Source organism: Halyomorpha halys, unplaced genomic scaffold (assembly GCF_000696795.3).
Source record: "Halyomorpha halys isolate HHAL.00 unplaced genomic scaffold, Hhal_1.1 Scaffold587.1, whole genome shotgun sequence".
Taxonomy (NCBI): domain Eukaryota; kingdom Metazoa; phylum Arthropoda; class Insecta; order Hemiptera; family Pentatomidae; genus Halyomorpha; species Halyomorpha halys.
The window spans coordinates 1,031,311-1,058,243 of record NW_027109405.1 but is presented as its reverse complement, the minus strand read 5'-3'; the positions used below and the strand labels follow the sequence as shown (position 1 = coordinate 1,058,243).

Below are 26,933 nucleotides of genomic sequence, written 5' to 3'. Positions count from 1 at the left end.
TTAAAAAAAAAAAAAAAAAACAATATATGAGGTATGCAGTATATTACATTATAGGGATATATAATTATGAAAGTGTATATTATTCTAAGTAAAAAGAGCCTGCCCTGCTGTTATTATACTTTATAATATAAGAGGTATGTATTGTATTTTAGGCATTTATAATTATGAAAGTGTATATTATTTTAAGTTAGAAGAGCCTTGTATGCTATTTCAAAGCCGCTGCTTTAAAAAATGACAACCACTTGAATTTTATAAAACTCCAATAATTTTTTTAAAAAATTTAGCATTATTATTTTCTGTTCGAAAATGATTCGATTTTTACATAGACTATTCAATAGGCACAGAAAATGTCCTTGAATAGTGTAGTAGGTGTTGCAGGTACTCTCCACCAGAGGCTCATTTTATTCTCCAAAATCCTGAAATATTTTCTCATTTTTAATTCTAAGGGTAATTTTTTTAAAGCTACCCACACTGACAAAACTATTATTAACATCTTTTTTAAATAGAGTAAATTTACTAAAACTTGAGCTCAACAGTTTTATAGCTACAGTCTTTTTCAAAAACCATCATTTTTTGCTGAAAATGATCCTTGATAAATGAATCCTGGCATTCCTACCCTGGGACTACATGACTATAACATTAAAAAAAAATTAATATTTTATAGTTTTATTTGGTCAAAAGCCATAAAAAAATACTACTCCTACGGAGATAACCGGTATTAACTACATTATTTTACATTTAATTAGCTTTAATTTGAGTACTTACAGACAACTCTATGTCTAATAACTAATGAGGTAAAGTTTGCACAATGATTATCTTCATATGATATTTACTACAATAAATTCACAAAATGTTCATTTTTAGGTTTTTTGGGGGGGGGGGAAATAAATAGTTATTGAAAACTATCTCAGGAGCCCTAAGATTTACAGATATCTATTAGTAATAAAATTGAAGCAATTAAATGCATCATAAATTGGTTTATAATCTTCATAAGCTGCAGTTCCCAAAATATTTGCCAAAATAAATTTACAATATGTCGATTCATCATGATTTAGAATAATTAATTGGTTTTTGGAAAACTGTAAATTAAAATTTTCAAAAATTCAATTGGTCACTATTTTTTAATGCAGCAGCTTTGAAATGATAGATAAGGAAACAATTTTTTCCTGTTAACTATGCTGAAATGTAGGATTACCTAACTTAAATAATTGTTTAGTTAATTATTCCTATTTAACAAAAACCCTTAACTTAGTTTAATAAAAAGAAAACTTAAATCCTATGAACTTTTATTTGTTTTTTAGACCTACCACCACTTTTCTTAAAAAACAAATTTAAGTATATCAAAAATCTAATTTCAAACAATACTTTTTGGCAATCCATAAGCCAATTCTAGACCAATTTCAAAAGAAACTTCAATTCATTTGTACAAAATAAAAATGTGTTCAATTTTGAAGTTCTTCCAGGTAGTGGGAAATCTTGAGGGGGAATTGAGATAACAATTCACAGGTATATTTAAAATAAATAATAAATGAATAAAACTTTTTAGCTATTGATCTGCCCTTAAGACCCCTTATGATAGATTTAGTTATGCCAAAATATATATCTTAAGGGAAATTTAATGTGGAGACACTCTGTATATACAAAGGAAAAATTCTGACTAATAGTAAGAGTATAATTGATTATATAAAAGTATTGCTAACTTAAAAAAAAGATAACTCCAAGTTTAAGTGGTAGTAGATGATAAAACCTGCCACTTATTTGGCTAGGTCTTGGAAACTGCCATGTATTACAGACTACAATTGTAAAGGTTTTATCTCTTGGTCATTTATTTTATGATAATTTAAAACTACAATGATTAAATTCTTTTTATGTTAACCTTTCACTATTTGTTAAAAATGTATTATTAATATTTGAAATAATAATTTTATGACATTTTCAGGAGAGTATCATTACCTAATGCATCTAATTTAACCAAGGATGGACTGAAAGTTTTGAAAGGGCACAAAATAGTCGAGTTAGAGGCATGTGCACTTAAGTTTCCAATCAATGATTTAGTTTCTTGTTTTGGAGAATGGACACTTCAAAATTTAAGAACCCTCAATGTTGCCAGGAGTACTCTTTCAGAAACTTCAAAGTTAGTACATGTGTCTTGTTCTTAAAAATTTCGAACATTAAGTTTACTAATTATTTTAATTTTCTAATTTAGGAACAAGAAACCATAAAATATTTATTTAAATGTATTTAGGATCTCCTCTTGTGAGATTGTGACATATCGTACATTGACCAACCTACTCGCTATAATTGTCTGTTTGAAAAATCAGATAAGTAAGGCTACCATGGAGAGCGGGATTGGAGGGTTTCACACCGTTTTTCAATTTCAGGCACTTTTTAAATAATGCTCGATTGAACTATCTTAAAGTCTCGTCACCTCTTCCTGTTTTAAGCTAATATTTCTTATTATTATATTAAGTGATATAGGACTGTCGCTCCCCGGGGGTCTTAGCAGGGCGGGTCCGGCAGGGAAGGATTGCCTTGTTTTGCATTATGATCTCTTGTGAGATTGTGACATATCGTACATAGACCAACCTACTTGCTATAATTATCTGTTTGAAAAGTCAGATAAGTAAGGCTACCATGTGAAAAGTCAGATAAGTAAGGCTACCATGGTGGGTGGGGGTGGAGGATTCCATGCTGTTTTTCAATTTCAGGTACTTTTTAAATAATGCTCGATTTAACTATCTTAAAGTCTCCTCTTTCTGTTTTAAGCTAATATTTCAAAAGTTTTACTGATTGGTATAACTTGATTTATTTTAAGATGTTACAAAAAATAGTTTAAATAAGTAATGAATCAAGAAATTTTAGGTCTTTTTTTAATGATTTTTTTACTTATAACTCCCAAACGCTGCATAATAGCAAAAAAGTTATGGTATATGCAATTAAATAACATTACATTATAGGTTGAATGAGTACCATATTCTATCAATTCGGTCAAGTAGTATGGTTGTATACCACCTCCTTTGATTGTTCCTTATGGAGTAGGGAAAGGGAGGGCTCCCATACCTGGTCAAAAGTGCAATCCCATGCAGTGATCAGCAAAGTGACAACATATTACAACTAGTAGTTGACAGGCCATTGGTAGTCAAGCATATTGAAGCGCCAACTTTGGCTGTCTCGTGACTGCAGTAGTACCAGTTCGAATCCAGCCTGTGGCTTGTTTCAACTCAAGGGACAACCAACAAACTTGACTTCTACCAGGATTAGAATAGGGTGGTAACTGTAGATATACTTCTCCACCACCATATGTCAGAAATGGCCTGGAACCGATTCATTAAAAAAAAAAAAAAGAAAGAAACTGGTAGTTGACGATCCTGACTAACATCACAAGCAGCTAGAACCCCAAGGATCAACTAGAGCAAGATGGCCAACATTTACCACCATCTCCACACTTGCCATTAGAAAAGCATGGGCAATAAATTGGATCAAGGAAGATGAGATTGTTACAAAACCAGAAACATTAACATTTTTAGTGTTAAACGACTATTGTTCACGGTTTTTAAATTGGCAATGTATATTGATATGATACATCATATTTATCTAATAGTACATATTCTTACTATGGTACATATCCAATAGTAAGAAATCATTGTATTCACAAATACTGCCATAATTATAGCAATTCGCAAATATAAACAATGATATATATCGTGGTATAAGTTCTTCTAAATCTTTGACATGTGGGCCAAATTTTAATTTGTAAATATGTTCGTGGTCCGCATTTAAAAGTGTTCTTAATTTTTAACGATAGATATCAGATATGAAATGGTACAACATTGTTATTATAATACAATTTATTAAAATAACAAAATGAAATGAAAAAAAATAGGTACAACATTATAATTAAATCGTGAAATTTGGAATTATTACAAACTACGAAAGTTTAATAGCGACACCGAAATCAATGAGACACCTGAGCTTGAATTTGGGAAACTAATCCATCGATGTTTGGATTAATTCCACTGACAAAGACATAAAGAATTTTCCAAATTATCGTCAGTCACCCTCGTATGATGGTTTGATTTATTAACTTTCATCATTGAAAAGAACTGTTCGCATTTACAAGTACTGCCAAACGCACAAATCAATCTTCTTGCGAATTTTCTAAGCTGTGGAAAATGGTTTTTTGAGGTATTTTTTGTATAAATCGCACAACTCCACGTCTTCAAATTTATATTTTAGAAGTGAGTTTTCCCCTAATCTCGTGCAAATAAATTGAAACAGTATTCCATGTTTTTGAAATCGCTAAATCTGTTTGAAAATTGCTCCTACAATAACTCTGAGTTTTCCAGCAAATTGACCATAAGCAATATTTTTCAAGCTTGGTGAAATGGTAACTGTTACCAGACAGCATCCCTGCCTCCCATAAGCGGATTTTGTTCTGAAACGCTTTCAATGGCTGTACAAATCATTTACTAACTGTCCTTGTTTTTGAAGTTTCAAATTTAAATCATTCAGATAGCCTGTAAGGTCGACCAGAAATGCTAAGTCACATATCCATTTTGGGTCACTCAATTCAAACAGTGGTTTATCTTTTATTTGCATATAATCTGCTATCTCATTTCTAAGCTCGCAAAACGGTTTCAGCATTTTCCCTTTGCTTAGCCATCTCACATCACTAGAACATGTTACGTCATCATATTCAGCTAATATTTCATCCAAAAACGCCCTGAACTGACGATGGTTAAGCCCTCGGGATCGAAAAAAATTTACGTTTTTTACTACCACATTCATGACATTCTGTAGTTGAATGGACTTAAAACACAAGTTCTGTTGGTGGATAATGCAATGAAGGACTATCAAATCATCTTTTTGCACATTTAATTCATTTGCTTTTTCATTCAAAATCCGATAAAATCTTTACATAAGCCGACCATAGAAGGTGCACCAACTGTGCATAAACCAACTAATTTTGACCATGGCAAGCCAAAACTTGTGAATACCTTGTGAACTTCATTAAAAATGTCCTCTCCTGTAGTGGTTCCTTTTAGCTGCTGTAAAGCAAGCAATTTCTCAGTAACAGTGAACTCTTTATCAACACCTCGAATAAATATAACCAGTTGCGTTGTTTCGGACTAATCGGTGCTCTTGCCTAATGCTATGGAAAATGATTCAAAACCAGCTATGTGGTCAGTCAGTTTGGTTTTTATATCATTAGCCATCATTTCTATACATCGGACAACAGTTCGTCTTGACAAAACTTCTAACATACACTCCTTGATAAATTCTTCTTCGGCAAATGGTTTTAATGACTGCCAATTTTGAACTAACTATAAAACTACCTTTGACAACATTATCATATTGTGTTCTTTGTTCATGAAACATTTGCTGCTGTTTTTCCAAATTTGCGGTAAGCTTCTGGATTTTGTCTTTTCTTATTTGTCCTGTCAGTGAGTGGAGCATAGGATGCTAAGTTGAGTAATGCCTCTTTATATTGAATTCTTTCATCACTGAAATGGATTGATTACACAGCAAACAAATAGGCTTACCATTGTGCAAGGTATAAAAGAATTCTTCAGTCCATTTTTCTTGAAACTGGCGACTCTCTGCATCTACTTGTCGTTTCTTTCCACCGGACTTAATTTTCTTTTACTTTTCGTTTGATAAACTTAATAACAAAATATAATTAGTAAGCACTCAAGATGCACACAAAGTCGGCACTAGCCATGCCAGTGAGGTGGCGAACATCTAAGGCTTTGATGTTTGCCGCCTCACTCTTTGATGGTTGCCGCCACTCGGCTTGCTCACTTACTTGATTCTCTGAGTATGAATAAGTAGTGTAATATTTTTTTCTTGGTGGGGTTTTCAATAGAGGTTTTTCAAAATGTCTCTCGGGCCGGATCAAATCTTACAGTGGGCTGGGGGTTGCACACATATGGGTTACAGGCTTAGCTGCTTACCCTTGACATACCTATTAACACATTCTTTCTATTTACATAGAAACCTTTATATGGTAATTTTCAGAGAACAGTAGATTTGCTATTTGAAGAGGTATACTTGTATATTTTGGTATTCAGTTGACACAGAAGTTCTTTAATTTGTTATATCATAACTTTTTCGCTAGGCTGCATCGTTAAGGAATTACAGATGAAAAACAAAAAATTACCTAGACTCTGAGACATTTGCCTCTGTGAAAGAACATAGGCAGGGGGATCAATAGATCCACCTCCTCTGTGATTTAGTTCTCGAAAAGTGCGAATCTCTTACCGCCAGTAGCTATTCTATTATTCAAGTGAGTGAAATATTATTCAGCTGAACTGTACTACTTCTTACATATGCTGAAAATATCAACTTGCTAGATGTTTCTTCCAGGAAATTTCTGATGTATTTTAAAAATCAGTGAAAGCATAACGAAAAATGGGGTTTAAGTTAAATTCAGCAAAGAAGAAACTGATTGCCCATTTCATTCTTTAAGCACAGGTTAGTGACTGCTGTCGAAAGACACTATGTTATCCTATACCAAACTGATTGTTATGCTGATTGTGATCCATTATGGCTCAGATCCTTCATTCAAAAGCTGAGTGATGCTGGTTGACAAATATTCCCTATCGGCACAATTTTAGGCTTTACTTGAACAATCATTTGCTTTGTCAGCATAAGGTAGTCCTTGGGCTGCTATCGCAGGAGTGATTGATGTCAGAGCATTTTAAGTACTATGGCATCAGGCGTTTTTGTGGGTGTATTTATTCCATCATTTTGACTGAAAAGGTAGTAACAATATTGTAGAGAGGTTTCACTGTAAAATTCTTTAAATTTATCTATTGTTACTGTGCCACCAAATTTCTAAATTATTAACTCAGAGAATCAGTGATGCTGGGTCATCAGGAGCGTTATGACCTCAGCTACTAAATCTATCATTCTTACTTCTTGTCCCGTGATGAAATTTATTATTTTGTGAATTAGTTGAGCAACTATTTATTATTGTAATTAATAGTATAATAATAATGAAATTAATGAGCCTATTTTGTATTTTATTTACATATCCTTTTAACTCAATAATATATTTTAATATTTTTTTAGGCATTGTGTTATGATCACCTTATCAAAACTAAAGTCTCTGCAATGTCTTGATGTTAGTGGAACCGAATTCAACACACATGCTCTTGACATTGTTGTGGAAGAATTGCCACTTTTAGAAAGTTTAGATATTTCTAGTACACGAGTAGATGATATTGCCCCATTAAGAAAATGCAAACATAGACTGAAACATTTAGCAATGTATAATCTAAAGGTAAGGTCTAAAGTATGATCCTTTTCATGAAATGTATTATTATAAGCGATATTTTAATTTTAATAAGTGATTGAAAAAAAAATCTTACTTAACAATTTTATTTTTATTGTTTTATAGTATATCAAGGTGCCTTCATGTGAACTTATCTTGTTAGAATTAAATGAACTTCGTAGCTTAGATGTTTCGGAAGAAAGAGATTCATATGCTGCCTTTGAAATATTTGGAAACGGTGCTGCGAAAATGGTTCAATTTTTATCTCATCCAAATTCACTACCTAATTTAACATCTTTAGATATTTCGGGTAATAAGTTATGAGAATTCCTAAGGGATACATACTTCAATTATAGTGCTTTAAGTGAGTTACAAAGTCAGAATTTTTCAGAACAAAATCTCATATTTAATTTTTACAGGAAAGGGCGAGATAATGAGAAAAGAATTGCAACTATTTTTACAACAGCATAAACAGCTGCAATATTTAGGGCTTGTTCATTCAGAAATGTGTTCAGAAGAGTGCTTTATCAATCCAAAACATCCTGATTATAACCCTACATTGATGGTATACATGAATAATATCTGTCTGTATAATAATTTTTGTTAGCAGTTTACAAATATCACTCCAACATGGTGGGTGGGTGTGTAATCTCTTATATGCTATTTTATATTGTTGTGGGTTATAGCCTACACCATTATTATTACTGCCCTACACAGCTGTTGAGCTCTGATCACTCCAATCTCTAAAACCATTTATACTAACTAACAATGGATACTTTTCAGTCAAGGTTGGATTTCAGATAAATAACTTTACGGTGTCAGATTATAACCCACAGCAATGGTTGACCATTTTCTCATTATGTATATGTTGTGTAATCTCCTATTTGTCATATTGGAGTGATAATTATGAACTAGTACATAATTTTTTTCTGTTTCAAAACTTATATTGAAAATACTGCAATCCTCTACCATTGGGCAATAAGTAATGGTGCCAACTGGTTTCATTCATACTCTTTGTAGGATCTACCTAAATGAACAAAAATAAAGTATCATTAAAACAAAAATCATGTGAGTGAACAATAATTTCTTGTAATTGTTGTGCTACTATAAAATATTTGATATTTTAATAATTCAATAATAACATCCAATTGATTCAACAATTCAAAATGTAGAAAAATTAAAGTATGAAGTAGATGGTCAGGGGGTGTGGTAAAAAAGGAACAATAAATAGTTGTTAGCTATTTTTGTTCCTTTTTGTCCACACCTCTTCTCCCTCCTGACCATCTTCATATTTTAAAAAATACGGTCAATAATATATATATATATATATATTGACTTTGCTGTTCTCTATAACACCTTAGTGTTCTAAAAATTCTAGAATTCAGTTCCATTTAATCGACTGTTTAAAATTGAGAAAATAACTCTCTTTCTATGTCTTAGTTAGTAGCATAAAAGGAGCTGAAGTAGCCTGTGTCTAGGTGTTTAGCGTCTTTCTTTCACTTCATTAATTTTCATTATTTTTCGCAGTTTCTACTTTTCCTCATTTAAGCCTAAACTAATAGGTTATAATTTCTACCATAACTATTTAATCCTATGTGACTTCTAATTGTTCGAAGACATCTGTAAATCCAATGCATATTTTTATTGTTTGTCATTCCCCCATCTATTTTAAACAGGTAAGGCATTTAAAGATTTAACATTAGGAGATATTCTTGGGGTGCAGTCAGTGGAGTAATGATGAATGCAAAATGATGAGTGAAACTTATTTTATAATACTGGAAGATCGTTGATTAACCGTGGGTAGTAATAAATGGAATATGGTCTGGGTGCGGTCATATAAAAATCAAATAGTAATAACTATTTTAATTGAGCAAACGTTTCGCCCGGAATTGTTATTGTTTATAACCTTATATTATTGGTTTATAACCTTTTATTTTTCTTATGTAATTTCTATGTTTCATTGTATACCCTTGTAATTTTCCATTTACTTTTTTACTTATGCTAAGTGTTTGTATCTGTTTTTCTTATTCCTAATTGTTGAATAAATTACTGAAGTTGCATCTTCAGTAATTTATTCAGCAATTGAAAATCACATATCTTGCTCTTTTGGTTTAAATAGTTAAACATGGTTGTTTTATGTATGAATATTTTTAATTTTATTGTTTTTTCTTAAGAATGCCAAATAAAATCTTTAATTTCAGATAGATTTGGATAACTGGAAATTTTAGGGAAATTAATCAAAAAAGTTGTTGTTTCTACACTTTAATCTTTTTTATAAATTGGTGAACCTTGTGAAAGAATGACAAAAAAAAAGTACGAAAAAGTGACTAATCTAAAAAAAAAAAATAAGTTAATGTCCTTTCTCCATCCTATTTTGCTTGTTATTTTTTATTTCAATTACTAAATGTATTCGTGTATGTCTGGCAATGAACACTTAATTAAAATTCATAAGGTAATTAGTTCATTTTATTTTTAGAACTTTATTTCAACTGATAGTTTTTTAAAATAGTTGTAAGTGGATTGACATTTTATTTTATTTTTTTTAAACATATATAAATGAATTATTAAATTTATTTTCCCTCCCTCTTCCAGGTCTCATGTTTTGTTCTGTATTTTTTGATAAAGAAAGTGCCCTATTTCTGCATGGTCTTCTTCCTTGTCTGAATTTATCTGTTTGTTCTTATAAAACCTTTTTGGTCATCAACTTTATCTATTAATAACTACACTTTAATTTTGGAATCTAACCTGTAGGCTATCTTTATAAGAGATGTGAATGAACCATTAAAAGTCTTGTATCCATCCATTGGAAGTAAACTTTCTATAACAAAGTGCTCTTAGTCATAAATCTCTTTATTTATTGAAAATCAATTTTACTATTAAATACTCTTTCAATTCTGATTTAACCTGTTAAAACTCAAGGCAGGACTTTTCTTATCCGCATCTTAATTTTATAATAAATTGTATATTTCATATATCTTATATGACTTCTCATTTTTCTATTTGATATTTTTATAATTTTTTTGTTCTAGATTGGTGGTGTAGCTACAGAAGAACAAATTTTACTTTCTCTTAGACGCTATGCGAACCGAACTCTGTATGTTCAAAAGTGTTTGTACAATCTCTTCAGATTAACTCAAACATTCACACAAGCCAGAGTTGATATTATTAAGGTAATTTTTCTTCTATTTATTATAATTAATATTACATTATATTGTCAGACATTTGTTGATGCTTACAAATGCATCATTTTTTTTTTTTTAACTTTCTTAGTTCTTTGTTTTTAAATAATTTTTTGTCTTGTTCTGATGATTACTGTGCTTCAAAATATCAGCTGACATTACATAACTAACTGAATATTAGATTTGAATATATATGTATTAAATCAATACAACTGAATGTTTTATATCTTCTATTGTTATATTATTCTTATTCTTATCATTATTATTATTATTATTATTATTATTATTATTATTATTATTATTATTAGCTGGCATCATGACTCAGCCATTGAGTCGAATCCTCTCCTTGTATCGACACCCCATGGTACAACCTTACGTATAATAGTGATGATCATGTCTGATTGTAATGAGAATATTACTTATTTCTGAGGTAGTGACTAGACCATGTATTCCAAATTTCATCCATTCAGCCAGACGTACTTGCTTGTGAAGATAACATGTGCTGCCAATCGAAAATCTTTTTGCGGCCGATAAATATATTAGTATTTTTCCATTATCATTATATGTTTCTTGGGAGCTATAAAAACATATTGTAGGTTGATAGGTACAATAGTTTTTGAAACAAAGTATATTTTGAATTTTTAAAGTAAAACCATCCCTACTATTCATTATATTATTTTGCAAATGGTGTAGGGGCTTTTATCAATTTAAACCATATGCTAAAATACTGAACCTGAATTAAAAGTCAGTATTGTATTAATTATCAGTATAACTATCACTATAATGTTGGTATAATTTTGACAGTGATTTAATAAATATATATATATATAAATATATATATATATATAATTCTTTTGCAAATGGGAGGGGCTGTTCTCCTGCTGGTCCCATTTATCCTCAATCAGGTTTTTTTCTGATATATTTTTCTGCGACAGGAATATAATTATTAATTGTGTTTATAAAAATTGATGTTGAGATTATGAATGTTTTTTATTATTTCATAAGGTAAAACAAACATAGAATTTAAAGTTATAGGATTCAAATTAGAATCTATTGTATAAAGTTGGGAGGAATTTCATTTGCAATTCCATCAATGAATTTTTGTGGATACAAAACAAAACTACTTGTTAAAACTTAATTACTCATTAAACATTTTAAATAATCCTCTCTCTTGTTTGTTTATTCAGAAATTAAGGTGTAAAACCCACTGGTCATCAACGCCAACATCCCACTCATATACACACTCAGTGTTCAATTATATAAATGAAAAAAAAATACATATATATGTATAAAATAGATAGATAAAAATACATAACATGTAAAAAACCAAACACATAATATATAAACTATACAAAAAAAACATAATATACAAAAAAGCATATACATATATATATACACACATGTACATACACATACATTCATATATTTACAAATAGTCCTTGTATTTTCAGAAAAGATATAATCTTATTTAAATATGTTTCTCCATTTCCTAAGGCATCTGATATATTTGAAGGCATACCCAGATTCCTCTCTCTTTTCTTTGCAATAATATTTTAATGTTTGCGACCAATAATTATTAATTTCAGCAGTCTTTGAATTATTTTGTGAGAAACATTGTTTAGATTATGTTTAGCAAGAATCATCTTCAAATGTAAGATTATTTAATTAAAATGAGAATTTAGTTCAAAAACATTCAGTTCAGATTTAATCAGCAATCTCTTTTGCTGATTGGAAAAGTAACATTTTTTTTTATATTCACTATCCCATAAATAATATGAAATGTTGCTTCATTTCATTATTATTATTTTGTTTTAGTTGGTATTGAATGGAATGGAACTTCACCCTGATGCATTTGGTGTTCAAATGGCTGCTACTGCCTGCTTATATAACTTAACAAAAGGAGAGTTAGGTTCGAAAATTCATCCACAGATATTATCGCAAGTTGTATCCCTGTGCCTTGTTGCTATGAGCAAATTTCCTACACATTATCAACTTCAGAAGAATACTTTACTAACTCTTTGCAGTGATAGGATACTACAGGATGTTCCTATTGATAGATTTAAGTGTGCCAAACTTGTGCTCGACTCACTTCACACATTTGAAGATCCTTCTATGAATAGGATGAGTGTTGCTATTTGTAGCATTTTGGGTAAATGGAATTTTTTAAAAAATTGTATATTGTTAAGTCTGAATTTTGTCTTTCTTTATGATTTAGTTTATGATATTGTTGAATAAATATCCTAATAGTGCAATACATGCAATTTATTAAATGTATATTTTAGCTGCTAAAATCTCTACCCGGGAAACTTCACAATTAGGATCAGAACCGAGATATATGCATAAGCTACTTCGGCTAGTCAGGACTAAAAAGGATGCAAAAAATGTTGATATCACCATGAAGTTTACTCTAAGTGCCCTTTGGAATCTAACAGGTTTGTATTAAATTTGTCTATAACCCAAGTATTGTTTTATTTACAATGTTTCAGACCTTAGGCCCATTTTCAAGTTGCTTCTATCTCCATTTTTCGTTAGTTATAAAATTAACTGCATCAATCTTAAAATTTTTTTTTCTATTTTCTTGTTTAAATAAATTAGGTTTCTTTATCTAACAACATTATTACTTTAGCCTGCTACTTCAGTGTAATATAACAGTTCCATGTTGGAGACTAAAATTAAATGTAATCAAATAACATTTGAAAAATTGAGTCATACACAAATCATTCAATTTTGATGATAACTTTTTTCTACTGGATAAATCGAGGATTTCAATAACTTTAAATCTTTCCAGGATGACTCAGGACATTTACAGCATGAAAGCATGTCAATCAATCCAGTAGTTTTAAAGATTATTATACACAAACATTCAAACCATTCCCTTTAATTTATTTACATAGATAAGAAAGAAAAAATTAGTGCAGTTCAAATTAATTTTATTTTAAATCTGAAATTGCTTCATTATCTCTTTTATGGGTTATCATTCCTGAGAAGGAAATGCACCTCATGTTGATAATCCTTTATTTGTACCATAAGACATGTATATATATTTCAGAGATGTTAATAAACATATATATTGAATAATACATGGAAGTTGACAATATTACTGATAAATTGAGGTAAGGAGGAGTAAAAAACATATACATATGATATACAAACGTATTATGCAATGTATTCATTAGTTTTTTTTGTTTAAGAATAACAGATTTTGTTACAAGAGCAGCAGCTTCATTGCTCTAATGTTAATTAGCATATGGAGTAATATTGTTTATTGTTTATTACCTCATAATACTTTAGAAGTAGAAATATTTATAAAATTATATTTATTTATCATGCTCTATCATAACTAATTCAGTGACCTGTAATTTTCCAAAACTTGTCTGGAAAAGTACAGAAAATATATTAAGAGGTTTTCACAGAAACCCTGGTCTTAGCAATGGACTTCTAATAAACAAATATTGAAATGTTATGTGATTTTTCATGATTTGTAACATGAATCATGTGATTAACATTAATGAAATTTGTAATGGTATTTAGTAATTGATAGTAATAAATGTATGTTTTATTTCGATAGATGAATCACCCTCAACATGCAGTGTTTTCTTAGACGAAGGTGGACTTACGTTATTCCTTGAAGTATTGCAGACATTTCCTGGAGAAGCAACTGTAGAAACAAAAGTGTTAGGATTAATTAATAACATAGCTGAAGTGCCTCGACTCCGATCTTGTCTGTTAAGGCTTCCATTCATCTCTGTATTGAGGTATTATATATTACGAATAAATATTATAGATCATTTTTAAGCTATTATTAATGGTGATTTTAACTTGTATTGGATATATGAATTAGTTAAATTTTGTATGTTCTATGAATGAAAATATTTTGATTTTCAATACTGTTTACACACGAATAGTCAAAAACAATAAAAAATTGTTTTCAGTTTTTGTTTATTTAGGCCTTCAAAATTTCTCATTTTGTGTTCAATATGAAAAAAAGTGTTCAATTTGAATTTTTTTTTTAAATCTATTTGAAACTATAATGACCAGAATTATAATTGAAAATATAGAAAAATCTGTAAGAAATATTATTTTATTTTGGTAGTTAATAATTTTATATAATTAAAATAAATTGTAGTAAAAAAAAAAAGCTGACCTGATTAAATTAGCTGTTTCAGTTTTTATTATTTTAGTTATATTTTTTACTGATATATTTTATGGTTTAATACTTTTTTTTTTTTTTTTTATACATGTTGCATAATTGTTTTCAATATTTTTAGGGGTCTTTTACATTCTCAGCAGATTGATGTGTCATATTTCGCAGCTGGCATTATGGCCCATTTAGCCGCTGAGGGCCCTATTGCCTGGAAGAGGTTTGACTCATTAAGAGATGACATATTGAAAGAGTTAGGTGATGTTGTCATTAGCTGGGATCCACCTGAAGGTGAAATGGTTGCATATAGGTATGTATTATCTTTACAATTTTATCTTTATTATACTTGAAAAGTTTTTTGAGTAGTTGATACTAATTCTTTAATGTTGTTAAGCTATTGTAATTTTGTGTTAGCTAAAATATTTTCTAAAAAGCTTGTTAGTTTCTTTACAGAATCCTTTCAAGATACTGATTTTTTAATTAGGTTGTTAAAATTTGTTTTCCAGATCATTCTATCCTTTTATTTCACTTTTGACATGTAATGATGCTCCTCAAGTTCAGTTGTGGGCTGTTTGGGCTATTCATCATGTTTGTACAAAGAACCGTAAGCATTTTCATTTAGTAGATCTTGAACCTGATATTAATATTGTCTGTACATATGTATATATATTTTCTAATTTATTTTTCTATTTTTCTTAGCTCAACGTTATTGTCCTATGTTGGAAGCTGAAGAAGGTAGTATTATTCTTGATTCAATGTGGAGGAATCCAAATATTAATGCCACTGTTCGTGAAATATGTGGTCAAATCAGACATTTACTTAGGTATTTTTTCCATAAGTGTAATATATTCGGCAATTTTAATCAATTACCTTTCTGTTTATATTGAATATATGTTTTGTATTTTAGCATACACGGCACTATGGGGCATAATCAAATCATGTTAAACCCAATTCCAAGGTGACCAGCTGTTTTATAACTCATTCAGATTTCTGCATCTGCGATATTAGGATTATATTATGGTATTTGCTTCCAAAATGAACAAAAACCAAATTATTGTGCATAGTTTAATTAAATTCTATGTTTATAATATAATTAGCTTACGGCACCAAGAAAATGTATAATTTGTAAATAACGAAAACACCCGATTTCCGAAAACGATTATAACTTCTGTAACCGTCAAATAATGAACTATTGTTTTTTAATTACATCATATGTGACACTAGTTAATTAATTAATTTTAAAAGGCAAGTACTTACGCCTCATATTGGATAAATGAAATGTATTTATGATCTAGTCTTCAACCTTTGTAATATTGACACTTGTATATTTTATTATTATTTCCTTATCGATTTAATAAGTTTGACATAGACACAATATGTTATTTTAGTTATATTTTCCCCTCTGGCATTAAGAATATGTTGAGAAGTGTTTTACAATGTTTGGTTAATTATTTTATTGTTTTCAAAAAATGTTTATAATTGTGTAATTTATATAATTGTCTGATATTTCCTATGAGTAGCATGTGATAATTTCAAGAGTAGATTACAAAATAATAAACTTTTAACTTTTTTACTTTATATGAATAAGAGAATGTTTTATTTTAGTAAAGAAAACATTTTAATCCTTTGATACAAGGCTATTTTCTTCTATAAGACTGTTTCTGTTTCGAAATAGTTGCTATGTTATTAAATCATTAATTACAGCAAAAACAAATTTATAAGTCATAAGTTTAAATTGTATGCATACTGTTATAAAGTAAATACTAGAATGCTATAGTGGAAATTCTAATAAGTACTCGAAAGCGCGGAATTATTGGCTTTGGAAATACTCGAAGGCAAACATCCTTGCTGGCTGTGTTAAGTTAAATATTAATCTTTTCTTTTTTTTACTTTTTGAATATGTTGAATTGAATTATGGTTTGGTTTACTAGGGATTTAAAGGTGTCCTTTATTAGGTTTTAATAGCCATATAAATCAAATTGGTGTAATTAAAATCATTTTTCCCTTTTCCTATACAAATAAATTGAGTAGATCATGAGAAAAATTATTTAATTGATAAACTTTTTTATTAACTTCCTTTTTCTGCTGAAATATTTAATATTTTATTCTTAAGTTGTGTAACAATACATTTTATTGATAAAAGATTGACGCTTAAAATATACTCAGGGAGGCTGCGGCTTAGTTTAACATGAAAAAGATTCTCAAGATTGCTCTTTGCAGAGAATAAGAGATTACTGTATAATTAAATCTCTTTCTGAAAAGAGTCTTGTCCACTTTTACTCGAAGTTACTTTTCTTCAGAGTATTCTTTTATTTTCAAAGGACATCAAAATCTTAACAAATGGAAAAGTTACAACTTTTAAATAACATGAAAGATGAAGTGTCGATGCTACATTAAGTAAGAACAATTGCATTGCAGGTAATTATGAATCAAACTCCTAAGGCAGAGATCATTGAACTTAAAAGCTCACTTACTATAATAACAGGTTATTATAGTAAATAATTCTTTTTTGGTCTCCTAAAAGGTATTGCTATTCTTACTTGTTAATTAAATGTGGTGGTGACTAAACATATATGATAAGGAATCATTAAAAAAACATTGTTTATCTCCAAAATATAAATAAATACAATACAATCATACTATTTATCTAGTCTACATCAATATTTACAATATTATCAGTCCTCTTATACTTAAGTAATATTTGGTTTTAATGGATGTACAAATGAATAAGATTTCCAATTTAAAATGTGAGAAGCTAAATCAAAGGAATAAATATCACTTAATTTCATCTCTTCCTCAGCAATATCATTAATTTCCTTCTTAACTTTGATATAACTATTATAACAATAAATATTGGCCATAATAATTTCTTGGTCACTAAACCGAACTCCAGTGCAATAAGATTTTGAAGCTCTTGATAAGATTGCTACCATGCTATATATTTCGCAAGCAACATCAGCAATCCTCTTCAATTCAAGTTGCCTCTTCACTAATTCTGAACCATGGCGACTCAACACTTTGTCGATCACATATTGAAGACGCAAAATACAATATTCTAACTGTTTAGCTGCTGGTTTTAAGTTGGGATGCAAATTCATGAAGAGCTTAAGATCCAGTTTTGGATCATCTTTCGCATGTCTTGTCTGATTCAAAATTCGTTTAATCACAAAACCTGGAAAATTTAAGGGATTTCTATTTTTTCTCACAATATCACTAAGTTTATTACCAGCATGGGTGATCCCAACTAATGAAATGTAAAGTTTAATTACATCAATGCTTTTACTGGACACAGAATAACCCTTTAAATCACGCCATAATTTTTCAAAAGGAAAAGAAGTATCATAAGCTCTTGATCCTAATAAATCCATGCATAGAGAAATTGCATCTAATCCTTTCTCAATCCCATGCAGTTGTAGTATAGCTGACTCCAAAGTATCATCAATAGTATAATTATCTACAATGCCACTAGTTAAATAAAGCATACTTTCCAATGCATAAGCAGTACTACTGATTGTAGCTAACTTATTTTTAACTAATTCAGAGTCTTTTAAATCAATTGGGAACTGTTTGCATTCATGGACATACGAAATGGATGAAGTTAAGAAATATTTTAGATTATTTAAAATAGAAATTAGAGTTATAAACTTGTGGTGCTGTAAGCCCTCACTAGCGATTCGGAATCCTTCACCTAGCTTTCCAATCAGATTGGATTTGGGAACAGTCACATTCTTAAACTTTAACGAGCAGATACCACATTCATTAAGCCCGAATAAAGTAAGTTTACTAAGATCTATATCACCACATTTATCAACTAGAAAAACTGACAAATTATTTGTCATTGAAGGTCTATTATCAACCACATTATTAGCAAAAACTATAAAGAAGTCAGCATGTTCAGCATTAGTTACCCATACTTTTTCACCGCTTATTTTAAAACAATCATCTTCTTGTTTAGCAATTGTGGTAATGGCAGTGGGATCAGAACCACCAACCAACTCACTCAAAGCATATGCTCCTGTTGATTCTCCTGACAACACTTTAGGTAAATATTTTTGTTTTATTTCATCTGGACCATGATTAAGAATGGTCTGCAAGACAAATGAACTCTGACTTTCAAGCAATACTGATAAAGAGGGATCTAATTGTAGTTCTTCATATAAATTAATAAGCTCACTGAATGACATTTCAATTCCTCCATACTTTTTAGGTAATCTACATTTCAAGATACCGCTTTTTATAAGTATCTTGAATTTATCCATGGTGCTCAAGTCTTTACCTTGCAAGGAATTTATTAAGTCATTCTTCAAATGTTTAACATGTTCTGATTCAATATTTTTTGGATTAGGGTACTGGAAGAAAATATCATCCACTATCCCCAAAAATACATTCTTCATAAATGGTTCTCTTCTTGGTTTTTCATCCTGTACTGGTTTTAATTCTGGAGCTGAGTCAAATTTCTGAATTGTGGATTGGTTGGCTGAAAAAATAATTCTAATATATTTGCAGGAATTAGTAAGCAACCTAGCCTTAGAGGATAACATTTTGACAAATTCCTGCCTATCATAAATCTGTGGGACAATCAGCCTATTTTAGTACTGTTTTAGAAAGGACCCTAATTGTAACTGAGTTATTATCATTTTCCAATTTTAAGAAGACAGTCAACATTTAAAATATAGATTTCCCTGATGAATTTTCGTCAATGCAACATTCACATAAAGGCATGTAAAAACATTAAATTACTCCCACTAAGTCATTCATTTACTACAAATACTAAAGTAGGCAGGTTATAAAAATAACATAACTAAGCTCCTTCATGAACAAGGAGGTAATATATCACTACTCTACTTCAAAGAGAAAGTAAAGCCAAAAAGAGGAAAATTGGACGATTGTTACGGTACCCAGATTTATGTTGAGATAAAGAGAATTTTCCCCCATTTATGTGATCATCTAAAAAACCATTCATCCAATCACCAAATATGAACTGAATATAAGGTGTAGTAAATACTATTTTTTGAAAATTTAGTTTATCAGCAATTAAAATAAATTAAGCCGTTCTAGAGATATTCGTGCTTTAATAAAGAATTTCAACTATTATTACGACTAGTGATGTAAACTTAGACAGAATGTAGTAGGTGAGTAACCCTTCCTTACTCCTATCCCAACACACAGTCAATCTTTTTGGCTTCACTTGCCTTAGCAACTTTTCCTCTTCTTATCACTCTAGTCTTTTACTATTATTATTTTTGTCTTGTTGTTGCGGCCAATATATGGTCCACAAATCGATTATTGGAACATATGATTTTCATTAAGTCAAAAAACAAAACAACTTCTTTCTGTTGTTTTTAGTACTGAAAATGGACAGACAACTTCTTAACGTTTCAGTGCACACACATATCGTCTCCATTGTCTTCTCACTACTCACTCTTAGTTGCCAGTATCCTGGCCATCATCGTCATCTACATCATTTTAGCCAAGGCGGGCTACTTCGGTTCATCCTCCAAGAGGACAAGGCGGGCGGACGTACGTCCTTTTTTCGATCTTCCTCCATGAGAACATCCACTCAAGACAACAACCACAACTAGTGCCCCGTCAATCACTGGTGATATAAGACCTTGTTTTCTTCTCTCTTTTGTGCAATTCATTCAATTTTGTAATAGTTTTAAGTTTACTTTGTTCTTTTTTCTAGTTTATATATTTTGTTTACAGTTTATTATGTTCAGTTCCTTAAAATATAATAATAACAAAATTCGGCTTTTCATTTCTTTTCTTTTCACGGTTGGGCTAGTAAAGATTCCTTTTGAACCCCTACCCGCCGTAACACTTATCATTCTTCTTCTTCCAATAACAAGAGTAGAGATGAGACTCAATTGATCAACCATTTTACCGATTAAAAATACCATACTTTTGACACTGATATTGCTAATACTATTAATGATCTAAAACTAAAACTGTCGTGACAAAGAATGCTATCATGATTGTACACCATGGTAGTGGCTGACAATTGCCACAAGTACGGAAAGTGTACGATAGTTCACAGTCAATGCATATAAAAGTGATATACTGTTAGCGTAACAGTTGCTACACTGACATTACTTGTACTATCAATTATCACGCCAGAGCGAGTACGACAATACAATCATGACTGTAACAACTATACAGTTACATTTATAACGATTCTCCAATAATGGGTAAAACGGGTATTTTCAAAGCGCTGAATTGGAGGTCGGGGCGGTTTATTTTTGGGGTCCAGGTCTGATACAATTTCAAGTTCTTGGGAAAATTTGTCACGTTCGTGCTGGATTTGTTTAGGGGGCTTGAGGCGGGTTATTAATATAAACATTGCCATCATGTCATTTATCAATAAGTGCATGGTCAATTTGGTTTTTGGTATAACCTCCTGGTGATTGCTGTTTCTTTTTGGATTGGTTTAAGGGCGAAATATGTGCTATTGATTCTCAAGATCTGGCTTATCGCGAAATCAACTAATCTTTTCCCATTGTCACTGCACTCATTACTGCATACATATAAATACACTAATGTATTTTCAAAGTACGCATATATTTCGGAAACAGTGTATCTTCTTCCACAATATTCGCTTACCCATGAGAAAATATAATTTGCTGGACATGCCTCGCCTATATTTCAAAAAAGCGTTGTCCCGCATATTTTATTTTCAAAAGCCCAAATCTTTAATCTTGAAATATAAATCATTATGTTACCAATTGAAATCTGCAGGAAAATAATATTCATCAGGAAAAGCAGTTTTAAAAAATTAAAAACAGATAATAGAAAAAAAAATGAAACGAAGTTAGCAACAACTAGGATGTTAAACTTTGCATTTGGTAGACGTTTTTTTCAACTAATTTAAGAAATGAAGTTGTATCTTTATGTTTTATTGTCATTACTTGTTCCATGCATCTAAGGATCGATATTGCTATAAGAAGTTTGTTTTGAATCCAATCTGAACATGGAGAAACCATTGAGTCAGGGCAGTTTAATGTTGTAATGTTTTTTTCTTTTATAATTATAAAAGAATTAAGTAACGTATGTATTTAAGAAGAAGTTATCATCATGATAAGGGATAATGGATAACTCAGAAGGTTATCCATCGTTCTATACTTTTCTTATCGGCGCTTTCTTTATCCATTTTTGTTTACTATTCTTTGACTTTTTTTTTAAAGTAAGGATTTAGTGATGAATGTATTATCATCCAACATTAATTTATTTCTAAAACCAAAATTATTTTCAGAGCTGTTCTCATTATCCTTATATTTACTTCCTGGCAAACACTGGAATTCAAATAAACCCTTTACGAATTACATGGTTCACATCATTTTTTAATAGACAAATTCAAAAATGGGGTGCAGTGAGACCAAGGATACAGACTGCATGGTTTTCTGCTGGGATGTGGGTATCTGTTTTTATAATGCCCATATCAGTATTTTTAGTAATACATACTATTTTCTCAATGATGAAAAGTTCTCTTCAGGATGAAAAAGGATTTCAACAAACCTTGTTAGTTGTGGAACCGCTGGTAATGTGAAATTAATTCAATAATTTATGTTGTTTAGATATAGTAAAGTTTAAAGGGTTAGTGGTTGTAATTAATATACAACCTGTTTTAACTTAATTTAAAACTATCGTCAAACCGGCCGATTACAGGATTTGGAAGGGAAAAACAGTACTGAGCATCAGCTCTCCAGTTTGATGATATTTTTGAATTGCATTGCAACAAATCTAAAAAATAACATTTCTTTAAGCCTGGTAGTACACTTTCTTATTTTTTTTTTTTTAATTTATCTCACTTAAAATTAGAAAGCTGTAAAAATACTATTAGGCGACATTATTTTGACAGATGTCAATATTTTTAGTATGAATCCAATTAACTTTATTTGAGCTGTAATTGTGGTAGGCCATTATGAATCTTGAAGATATTTTTAAATTCTGGCGAATACTTAACTTATCCTTATACATTCATTGTCCATAATATTTTACATTAACAAATTTGTTTTTTTTTTAGCATTTATTGGTATTTTATCAACTAACATGGACTGTGTTGAAATATCGTATAGAATTAAATAAAGTCGAACTTTATAAATGTGGAAAAAACCAGGTTGATTGATTCATTTAAAGTATTGGTAGTACTTGTTATGATGGCTTTTTAAAAGAAGAAATTCATACAGCAGACAGACAAATTTAAAGTTTGAATTTATAATGTCATTGAACATGTAATTAAAAAAAAAATTGAATCTACCACCCATGAAGGGTCAGAGATGCAGTACTTTATTAGGAAGTATTGTTACTAGACCAATGGTAGTGCAAGGCGGTGATTTGCTCAGAATCACGCTCGACTGCCAGAATTTTACTCGATTAAGGATACCCACCTTTTGAGGCTGGATGGACCCCAAAGGGCTCCCAAACTAAATAAATAATAGGAAGATAGTCCGAATTGTGGTCAATAAATGCATCAAAATAGTAAAAGAAAACTATTTATTGTTAACCAACGTTTTGCCCCACTTTGCAGGGTTTCGTCAGGACTGTCAGATTGAAACAGAGATATCAAATGTTTACTTCATACGGTCAACTATCTTCTTCCAATATGAATCAATAAACACGGGGTCAGTTGACATCTCTGTTTCAATCTGACAGGCCTTACCAAGCCCTACAAAGTGGGTTGAAACGGTTAACTATAAATAGTTGTCTTTTACTCTTTTGATATCTTTCTTGACCGCCACCCACACTATCTTCCTACAATCTACTTCATAAGGTCAACTATCTTCTTCCAATATAAATTAATTAATGTTTGAATTATAATATCATGTATAATATAATATTTTAATGGTCATACTTGCAGTAGTCTACTAAAGGGTATGATATATGTTGATTTAAAATTTTCTAATAAAGTTTTATATAAAATATTACTTTAGAAAGATACTGTGTATGTGTAAATACATTATTTAACTTTATTGTGTCTTCTTAGGTACCTGGATGGAACTTACCTGCCTCTGACTTTGGATACTATCTGTTAGCTTTGTTTTTTTCAAGTTTATTACATGAATTAGGTCATGCAATGGCTGCTGTGAGGTAATGACTTTTAATATTCATGATAATGATATTGATATGATATGATAATCATCATATAAAGTTTAGTGATTATTATTAATATTTATTTCAGAGAAGATGTTCACTTAGTTGGATTTAGTTTAACAATATTCTTTGTAATTCCTGTGGTTTTAACACATCTTGACCAAATAGATACCTTATCATCTGTAAAACAATTACGAATTTATTGTGCTGGAGTATGGCATAACATATTTTTAGCACTAGTCACTGCAGTGGTTGCAACTGCCTTACCATGGTTTCTTTTTCCATTTTATGATTTTGGAACTGGTGTTCAAGTTGAAAATGTTGTCAAGGTAATTATTATGAAAATCATGTACTTCAGTATACCAAGGTATTTTCAGTATTTTTAACTGTTATAAACTGTTTGAAATCAAAGGATTCTTCAATATCCGGCCGTGGAGGACTTTTGATTGGTGATAAAATCACCCAGCTAAATGATTGTCCAGTTCATGGGAGCACAAGTTGGCAGGAATGTCTAGTCTTTGCTCTTCATGATACCAACAGAGGGTTTTGTATCCCTGATAGCTTTATCAGGGAACATGATGAAAGTGTTCCAGGTAATATTTATATTTCTGTTATATAAACTCTTAGAAATACTTAGGTAGTTTCAGACAAAACATTCTTATTTTTTTTTAAATCTTCATAACTTTTAATCACTTTTATACAGCGCTTGTTTTTTTTCCAGGCCTAATCCTTTGAATATCTTTTCTTCTATTCCTTTATCAATTATGCTCTTATTTAAACCTTTCTGTTTGTTATTCTCACAGCCTACCATGATAACTTCCAGTCCATCGATCCTCATTCTGACTAATTCCAATATCACTACCAGCCCAATTTTTACCATAATTTACCAAAGTCTTGCTTGAACGCTTCCATCCATCCTTGTCAGTTTCAATTTTTATTTTAAACTTTTCTGTCTTGGTCAGGCAAACTGATCTAGAAGAGCCCGCAACCTTAGTATCCATAATAGCTTTAGTTCTTGGCTCTCAACTGCATGACTAATTCAGGTTCTTTTCACTTACATTAGATTATATACTAGGTCAGTACAATCGAATCATGAAAAGAACTAAAGTGGATTGAAAAAAAATCCAGGTAATACTAATAAATTGTTCCGAACCATTATTCTACTCGTATAAAGAAGAAATTTAGTTTGCTCCAATTTTTGTGGTGGTCCTTATGCGGTACTGTCCCAAGACATCAAAATTTTTGGACTTTTTCTAATTTATTAAAACTATCCATTTTATTTAAAAAATAATTATCATAGGTCAACCTAATCACCAAATTGTATAGAATAGTAGTTATAAATAATATTTCTAATGACTGTCTCATTTTTTAAAAAATTGTTCCAGTTATCTACTTTTTCAAAATGAGGCCTTAAGCTTTTAAGATAAGCTTTGTTCCAAGAAGCAGTCCGGAACCTGGGAACGCCAAAGTGGGACCAAGCTTCCGGATTGATATACTGCGCATGATATCGAGCGTTGCACAGTTCAGGATTGGGTAGACACTTGGAACGCTTTTCTCCCCTATTCTTGGACTTACAAAACAGTTAGAGCAACAAGTTTCTTAATTTTAATAGTTAAAGCAACAATTTTCTTAATTTTAATAGTTGGAGCAACAATTTTCTTAATTTTAATGTTTTAAAATGCTGGATATTTGGTCCTAGAATGGGATTAACTTATGATAACTGCTGTAGTTTATGACTTTTTCAGTTACTTAAGTACTGTATTTTTACGAAGCACTGCAAAATTATTTGTTCGTGCCGACGTTTTGACCTGAATTTCAGGTCTTCATCAGGGCAAAAAACAATAAGAGATGATAGCCAACATTCAGAGAAACATAAAAATTAAGAGGAATAATTAATTTTGCTTCCCCCTTTCTTTTCATACTACGACATTTAAAAAAGAACAACTATATTCCATGAAGTCTTTTTTGAGATTCGCACATCTCTCTGATCATAAGCTACTTAAGTTAGTATATTTGGCATAACAGTAAAAGTAATGAATACTTTTCTTAATCCTAATATCTTAAAATGCAGTACCTATATTTATTTGGACCTAGAAAATGGTTCTATGGATGGTATATGGTACATGCAGTGATTTGCAACATTCTGCACATATGAGCCATTCGGTACTAAAACATGGTAACTGCAAAAATTAAAAAATTTTCAACATTAAATTGTTTGTTAATTACAATATAATTTTTTTAATTAACCAAGAGCACATGCCATGAATTCATGTGCATACATTCATACACAGAAGTATGAATGCCATTCGAGAATGAATATTTTCTTTTCAAGTACCATTAGATTTTAGTGAGATATATCCTCAGATATCACCATAAAGAAAATGCTCGTGAGATCAACAAAATGTATTGGAGGTATGACTCATTGGTGGGGCATTATAGAGACAAGTGAGACTAAATGGATTATAGCAGATTTACAGTGATTGAGGTATCACAAGAAACAGAGCAGTTTTATTAAAGTATTATTAATAGTCAGAGAGCAGCATGTTGCAATGCAAGGGCCTCATCAGTGATTGCACGATTGGGGATTAAAGAATAAATTGTTACTTTGCTTATAAATTAGGTATCTCATATGTTGATAGAGTGATTGGCTGCAACTTCACCAACAAAGTAATAGAGTAGACAGTCTTGTTTGCACTTAAAACCATTTTCTTTTTACTGGAATTGCTTTCCATAAAAGTAAAAAACCGACAGCTGAAAAACTACTTTAAATTAAAATTGACATTGTATGCACTATCATTACTTATTTGATGAAGCACTAATGCGAGAAACTTGTTCATCAGTTTTCTATGATATTTTCAGTTGTGTTATTAGTAATTCTGTTCCTTTGGCCTGTGCTCTGTTTGAAATGGGGTTGCTTATTGCACAGAGTTACAAACCTTCATAAGAAAATCTTTCATTATTAAAATATTTTGTCTCTATCAAAAAATATGAGCTAGGAATGTTTGTTTTTGATGGATATCCTCATGGAATTATTAGTATTTTTGTTTGAAATATTCCATTTAAGTACTAAATAATTCAACAACACTATCCAAATTATAGTCTCAAAACATTTATTTCATTCACATGTCCAACGTTTCGGCCAATTCGGCCATCTTCAGGGACAATCTTAATTTACTCAGAGACATATCATTTAACCCTTTTAAAAAACTCCATACAGGCCATTCTGCCCAGGTCAAAATATTTACATCTA

General features: G+C 30.5%; 3 protein-coding genes across 3 annotated transcripts in view; 2 read left to right on the top strand and 1 right to left on the bottom strand.

The window, feature by feature from the left end:
• Positions 1-19,318, top strand: part of LOC106684506 (protein zyg-11 homolog B) — a 25,726-nt gene extending 6,408 nt beyond the window's left edge. Inside the window, exons 2-13 of the mRNA XM_014426630.3 lie at positions 1,940-2,134; positions 7,075-7,285; positions 7,403-7,586; positions 7,696-7,841; positions 10,306-10,446; positions 12,271-12,604; positions 12,738-12,887; positions 14,024-14,210; positions 14,724-14,906; positions 15,103-15,200; positions 15,296-15,419; positions 15,504-19,318. Of these exons, the coding sequence (XP_014282116.1) occupies positions 1,940-2,134; positions 7,075-7,285; positions 7,403-7,586; positions 7,696-7,841; positions 10,306-10,446; positions 12,271-12,604; positions 12,738-12,887; positions 14,024-14,210; positions 14,724-14,906; positions 15,103-15,200; positions 15,296-15,419; positions 15,504-15,558 (2,008 nt within the window). The 3' untranslated portion in view covers positions 15,559-19,318. The remainder of the gene's footprint in view (positions 1-1,939; positions 2,135-7,074; positions 7,286-7,402; positions 7,587-7,695; positions 7,842-10,305; positions 10,447-12,270; positions 12,605-12,737; positions 12,888-14,023; positions 14,211-14,723; positions 14,907-15,102; positions 15,201-15,295; positions 15,420-15,503) is intronic.
• Positions 17,181-19,137, bottom strand: LOC106684504 (complex I assembly factor ACAD9, mitochondrial). The gene has a single exon (XM_014426627.3). It carries the CDS (start codon positions 19,135-19,137, stop codon positions 17,287-17,289), a length of 1,851 nt encoding a protein of 616 aa, XP_014282113.1. The 3' UTR covers positions 17,181-17,286.
• Positions 19,319-21,531: 2,213 nt separating the features above from the next.
• Positions 21,532-26,933, top strand: part of S2P (membrane-bound transcription factor site-2 protease) — a 7,418-nt gene continuing 2,016 nt past the window's right edge. Inside the window, exons 1-5 of the mRNA XM_014426639.3 lie at positions 21,532-21,776; positions 21,846-22,130; positions 23,577-23,680; positions 23,772-24,012; positions 24,096-24,276. Coding sequence (XP_014282125.1) covers positions 21,681-21,776; positions 21,846-22,130; positions 23,577-23,680; positions 23,772-24,012; positions 24,096-24,276 — 907 coding nt within the window. The 5' untranslated portion in view covers positions 21,532-21,680. The remainder of the gene's footprint in view (positions 21,777-21,845; positions 22,131-23,576; positions 23,681-23,771; positions 24,013-24,095; positions 24,277-26,933) is intronic.